Genomic DNA, 6,425 nt, shown 5'->3' on the forward strand with positions numbered 1-6,425 from the left:
ACTACTAAAGAAAATCACTGAGACATATCATAACCAAGCTCTTAAAAATCAAAGAGAAGGAGACACTCCTGAAAGCAGCTAGGAAAACAGAAGTGTTACATACAAAGGCAAGCAAGTCAGATTAAGCTCGGATCTCTCAGCAGAAACCATGCAAGCAAGAAGGCAATGGAGAGACCTATTGATGATTTTCGTTCCGAAGAACTCCCTTTAGTATGTTTTGAAGTGCTGGATTGACTTTGACAAAATCTCTTAGCTTCTGTTTATCCTGGAATTTTTTGATTGTACCATTGTAGTTGATTTACAGGTTTGCTGGATAGATGATGCTTTGTTGGCAATGTTTTTTTTTTTTTAGGTTTTTATATATGTCTCACCATTGCTTTCTTGCCTTCATGGTTTCTGCTGAGAAGCCAGAAATTAATCTGATTTTCTTGCCTTTGTAGATAACACTTCTCTTTTCCCTGTCTGCTTTTAGGATTCTTCCCGTCTTTGATTTTGGAGAAATTTTGTTTTATTTTTGGTGTTTTAAAATGTTTAAGGAGTGCATATTTTTCTAGAATAAAATTAATAAAGTAAATAATAAATCATTCAATGTTTCCCTTTGTTGTTGCTCCTTTAGGTTAAATTCTAGTATAGAAGTATAGAAGTAAATAACTATTTTCAAGTTCAAGGATTTTTGTCATTGTATTAAACAGTCAAATAGAGCTGTGCCTATCAGCAAATGAAGATATTGAAAGCTTTACTCCATTTGTGTCATCATAATCAACTCTATTTTGAGGAGGCAGCTCTTCTCCAGCCACATTTGAGTGCCTTCCAACCTGAGAAGCTCATTTCCTGACAATATATATGTCAGCATCCTTGTGTTCTTCATCATGTTTCAATATTCAACATTCTGGAGCTACCTGACAATGTTCCAACGGTATTCATAAGGTTTTCAGTGATTTTTAAGTATTCAGAAGTAGTTCATCTCTCCTTCTTCTTAGTCTGTCTTAGGCTGTCTACTCAGCTGAAACCTGTCCACCAAGAGTGACCTTGTGGGTATTTAAAATTCCGATGTCATAGCTTCCAGAATCACAACAACACACCATTCACAACCGTACAACATACTGATATTTAGCTCAGATCAACTATCAGCACTCATGGAAACAGCACTCAACAAATCAAATGACGTACTGCAATAGGCAAATCTGCTGTGCAAGACCTCTTTAATATGTTTAAGACCAAAGATGTCAGTGAGAAGACTGAGGTGCACCTGACCCAAGTTAGGGTATTTTCAACAGCCTTATATGCATGTGAAAGTTGGACAACGATTAAGTATGCCCATAGAAGAATTGATGCATTTGAGTTATGACGTTGAAAGAGAATATTAGCTCCACGTGGTCCCGCCCTCCGGCCCTTAGGCTGACGCTAACAGGGTCCTTGGCTACTGTGAACAGGTGGTCTCCCTCGCGGTTGTACTTGATTTGCGTAATGGACCGCTCATGGCCTTGCAGTAGAATTGGCTTCTAAGGAGGCAGGACGGAAGTGTCAGCGGCGGGAATTGGATTCCTGCCCCAACCCAGGACCGTCAATCCAATACCCCGAACTCGATGGAACTCACCATGCCTGCGGTAACACGAGGAGACCCGGGACTTGAGTAGGACCAGATGAAGCCGAGCGTCACTTCCGGATTACGGATCTCCTCCTCTCTGTTCCCGAGAGTAGAAGAGATCGGAGTTGCCATGGCGGCATCTTTTGGACAGGTACTGACCCTGGTGCTGGTGGCCGCCCTGTGGGGTGGCACACAGCCACTGCTGAAGCGGGCCTCTGCTGTTCTGCAGCAAGTTCATGAATGTACCTGGGCTCGGCAGTTGCTGCAGGAAATGAAGACCCTCTTCTTGAATACTGAGTACCTGGTACCCTTTCTCCTCAACCAGTGTGGCTCCCGTCTCTATTACCTCACCTTGGCATCCACAGATATAATCTTAGCTGTGCCCATCTGTAACTCCCTGGCCATTGTCTTCACACTGATAGTTGGAAAGGTACTAGGAGAAGATATTAGTGGAAAAGGAGCAGTCACAGGCATGGTGCTCACCGTGGCAGGAATTGCACTCTGCATCACAAGCTCAGTGAGCAAGACCCAGGGGCAGCCATCTACCCTCCGAGTGGGTCCACCTCACCCTACAGCTCTGCTGTCTCCAGGGAGCCCTCTGCCCGTGAGATGCAGGTAGGAGCAGAGACCCAGCACATCCCGACTCTGTGCCTCCGCTTCCTCATCCCTCAATAGCTACCTCAAGGATCACAGTAAGAGAACTGAGCAAAAGGCTTCTGTAATTTTCTGGTGCTGTTGACACAGCACACACTCTCAGCAGATCCCATCCTGCTCTTATCTCAGGCTCCACCCAGCCCTTATGACAACTAAAAATTTTTTGGAAAATGGAAAGAAAAGATAATGGAGTTTTCCCTTTTACTTTTAAGCCCCCTTATCTGGCCTGATCTGGACCATCACACAGGCAGGATCCATGAATTGCATGCAGCGTCCCTGCAGCCTGGAGAGGGTACTGCAAAAAGTCAGAAATGCAAACCAGAGGCCCCAGGGCTCAGTCTGAGTGGTCCCGCTGGCTGAAGGGGCAGGACTGGGGGGTAAAGTGGCAGGTGGAGGGGAGATAAACTGTTGGTTAGCCTCGCCTGCCCCACCCAGGCGGTGGGCAGGATTCCTCAGTTACTAGGCCCTCTCAAGCACTGCCCAGCTCCAGCACCCAGCGCAGTGCCTGGTAACCAATCTGTAGTGCCTTCAATAAATCCGTAGTAAACAGACAAAAAAAAGAATATTAAAATTACCAAAGACTGCCAGAAGAAAAAACAAATCTGAGTTGTCACAAATACAGGCAGAATGTTCCTTGGAAGCTAGGGTGGGCAAGGTTTGTATGTGTTGTGCATAAGGTCACTATGAGTCAGTATCAACTCATCAACACCTTACACCAACAACTTGAAAAGGTGAGAAGTTAATTTTATGTAATATTTTTCAATTGTTTTTTATGTACCGTCTTAGCAGATTTAGTAGTTTTATACTTATTTCATATTGTTTGTAAAGTATTCCATGAATTCCTAGGTTTCAGTCTTAGTGTTAGGGAATTTTTAAAGAATTTATTATCAGAATCTATTGTTTCTTAAATTAGCTTTCTATATATTACATCTGCATACTATAAGTTATGGAGTGCTGGTGCGGCACTGTGAGTTAATGCACTTACTGCAAAGTTGGCTTGATTCTCAGGGTTGGCAGTTTAAGGTCACCAGCCACTCCTTAGAAATTCTATACAGGGTCACTGTGGGTTAGAACCAACTCAATGGCACTTAACCACAACAATGACAACTCTAAGAAATATTAGGGTGAGTCAAAAATTAACCTCACTCTAGTTATATTAAAATTCCCATCCATTTTCATGACTGATGACAACATTGAACGTGCATGTGAAATGATTCTTTTGAATAGATCAGTAGCAGAGGATTATGTTGCAAATATTTTGCAAATTAGCCATAGGTCTGCCTGTGAGCTACACCATGAAAAACTAGGATTTTGAAAAGTTTGTGCAATATGGGTACCCGATCAATTCATGGAAGAGCATAAACAGAAACATTTGGACATCACAAACATAATTGGACCAAACTTGAAGGACGGTAAACTTTTCTGAAAAAAATCATGACTGGTGATGAGAAATGCTTCATCACAAGGAGTCTGAGAATAAATGGCAGAGTATGGAATGGAACCATCCTCAATCACTGACCAAGAAAAAGTTCAAAAGTCAACCATCAACTGGAAAATTGATGCTTACAGCTTTCTGGGATTCTCATAGACCATCATTGAAACACTATCAGGTAAAAGTTCAACAATAAACAGTGCTCATTATAGTGAGAAGCTCACTTAAGAGATGAAGCTTAAAGTTCAAATTAAATGCAGAGGACTGCCATCCAGGGTCACTGCGATCTTATGTGACAATGCATGTTAGCCCACCTCTGTCCACACTGTTGACATTCTGCAAAAACTTCATTTTGAAGTGTTAAGGCATCAGCCTTAAAGTCCTACACTTGCTCTATCATACTCTCACCTGTTTGTTCCCCTGAAAGCAGGCTTTTGAGAATGAAAATTCACCTCTGATGAAGACAGTGGTGCATTCAGGCTTGCAGCTCAGATTAAACCTTTTTTTTTTTTTTTAAATAAGGGAATAAGAAAGTTTGCTGACAGATGGATGAAGTATATTTGAAGAAAGGAGATTATGTTGAAAAATGAACTATTTGTCATTTCCAATTGTTGATTAAAACTAAATTCTATAGGCAGAGTGCAGAGCGTTTTGACTCACCATGACATATTTGTATCTATATTGGGATATTGAGAAGACAAAAGTTTTGTTAACATTACAAATATATAGATTACAGAAGGACACAGAAGAAAGACAATAGAAGAGGTGGTTTTCAGTAATACCAATTCATTTTACTACTGATGACAGTGATGGTATTGGAGTCAGTCCTGACTTACAGCGACCCTGCAGAGGACTTCCTAGGCTGTAAATCTTTACAGGAGCAGAAAGCCTCTTCTTTCTCCCATGGAACAACTGGCAGATTCGAACAGCTGACCTCGAGGTTAGCAGCGTGACTTGTAACCACTACAAGTCATGCATCCTTTATTCTTCAACTCTTGATGCCTACTTGTCTCCATTATAATATGGGAATAGCAACCTTACTTAGAGTCATGTATGTTTTAAGAATCAAAAGAGATACTTGCAGGAGCACTTCAAACAATATATTCAACGTTAGTAGAAGGTGCCACTATTATGTGATCATACCAATTCTCTTTAATTGACAAATGGGATATTTAATAAATTGAATCAAAATTATTCTATCCTTTGTTTGCATTATACTGTGTTCACATTTAATGCAAGTTTAGCCATTTTAACAGATCAAATTGACATTTATGCAAATTCTTTCATAAATAAATAACTTCCACCAGTATTTCAGAGTTATGAATATAATTTTCTCATATAACAGTTTTTTCTTCTTCTATTTTTTTTTTCCCTTTATTCCTTAATTCATCTAAGCTCTGAGAAAACTTTAAAAAGCTTGCAGGTGTATCAAGAGAAAGGTGCTATTTAATCATATTTGGAATTAAATTGTTGTACCAGGAGGAAATGAACAATGAAGTTGAAATCAAGCTCATTCTTAATTACAATTTTTTTTTAGAATTTACATAAAATTATGCTCCTCTGATCATTAGTTCAGTGATCAGTCTTGGTGTTTTTTGGTTTAATTTCATCTGGAGGCAGGGTAAAAGTGCAAAATTTGTATGCATTTAATTTTAAAATTGAAAAATGTAATAATTTAGTACAATTTTCAAATGTAAAAAAGATATTGTATAAGAACATTTGTTTAATTTTTTATGTATTGCTGTTTTTGCTAAGTGCCATCGAGTCAGTTTGCACTCACAGTGAACCTGTACAGGATTTCTGAGGCTTTACAGTTTTAAGGGAGGAGAAACCTTCATTCTTCTCCTTTCGGAGCAGCTTGTGGGCTCAAACCATGTATCGTGTGAATTGCAGTCCAGTGTTTATCTTATGGAGCCACCACACTCACAGAACATAGATAGCATGCCAATATTACCAGCAGCACCTTTTAGGATACAGAAGAGTTGTAACTCAAGCTATTCATTTCAGAGGAGGTGGGAATTTCTTATCAATTTGCTTAGCAATTTGATATCATCTCTTATACTAAAGAACATAATATAAAAAGGAAATTAGCAAAAGTTAGTTTTATAGTAGCAGGTAAATAATTATGGTTCAAAGTTCACCATGTTCCACAAAAACATTTTCAAAATTCATTAAAATCTCCTCAGTGAAGAATTAAAAATTTTAGAATGTAGAATTCTAGTATTAACTGCATTGCTTTTGCTCTTCTGAGATAATATAATAGTTTTCATTTATCCATGCAACATTATTGACTAAGAAATAAGTAATTGAACAAGCTTTGTAATTTCAGATTCTTACCTATGTGCTGAAGTTACAAGGGTCTCTGACCTCAATGAGCTCATGGCCCAGTGGGAAAGTTAGAAATTCAAATCAACAATTATGATACATGAAACTGATACTAAAATGGAAAGAGGTGCTATGTCCTGTGGGACTACAAAACAAATTTAACAGGCAAAGCAAATTATTAAGGGCTTGGAGGTCATTGTCATTTTATCATTGCGTAAAGTTTAAACCTGTTAAGACACCCAGCCCGATTGTGTAAGTAACATTTTATTTCTGTATTTAAGAACAATGAAAAACAGGATGAATATTCAATACTCAGCAAGTGGCCTTTTTGATAGGCCATTAATGCAAGGTTTCTTTATAAGGCTGTTGTTTGAAGCTTTTCAATTGTTATTCTATCAATTCCTGGATCCTTGTTTTCCACCAATA

At 39.1% G+C, this 6,425-nt stretch overlaps 1 protein-coding gene across 1 annotated transcript; it reads left to right on the forward strand.

Annotated features, from left to right (window-relative positions):
• The first annotated feature begins 1,718 nt into the window (after positions 1-1,718).
• LOC102825803 (transmembrane protein 234-like) lies at positions 1,719-2,602 on the forward strand. Its single transcript, XM_006834707.1, has 2 exons — positions 1,719-2,203; positions 2,455-2,602. Exons 1-2 carry the CDS (start codon positions 1,719-1,721, stop codon positions 2,600-2,602), a joined length of 633 nt encoding a protein of 210 aa, XP_006834770.1.
• Positions 2,603-6,425: the final 3,823 nt, after the last annotated feature.

The sequence above is a fragment of the Chrysochloris asiatica genome, unplaced genomic scaffold (assembly GCF_000296735.1).
Source record: "Chrysochloris asiatica unplaced genomic scaffold, ChrAsi1.0 scaffold00013, whole genome shotgun sequence".
In the NCBI taxonomy this organism is placed as follows: domain Eukaryota; kingdom Metazoa; phylum Chordata; class Mammalia; order Afrosoricida; family Chrysochloridae; genus Chrysochloris; species Chrysochloris asiatica.

Excerpts from the sequence above, each read along its gene's own strand:
- LOC102825803 (XM_006834707.1), top strand. The coding sequence starts at position 1,719 with ATGGCGGCATCTTTTGGACAGGTACTGACCCTGGTGCTGGTGGCCGCC. Across the intron at positions 2,204-2,454 it reads CCTCTGCCCGTGAGATGCAG|CCCCCTTATCTGGCCTGATC; the intron begins GTAGGAGCAGAG and ends TTTACTTTTAAG.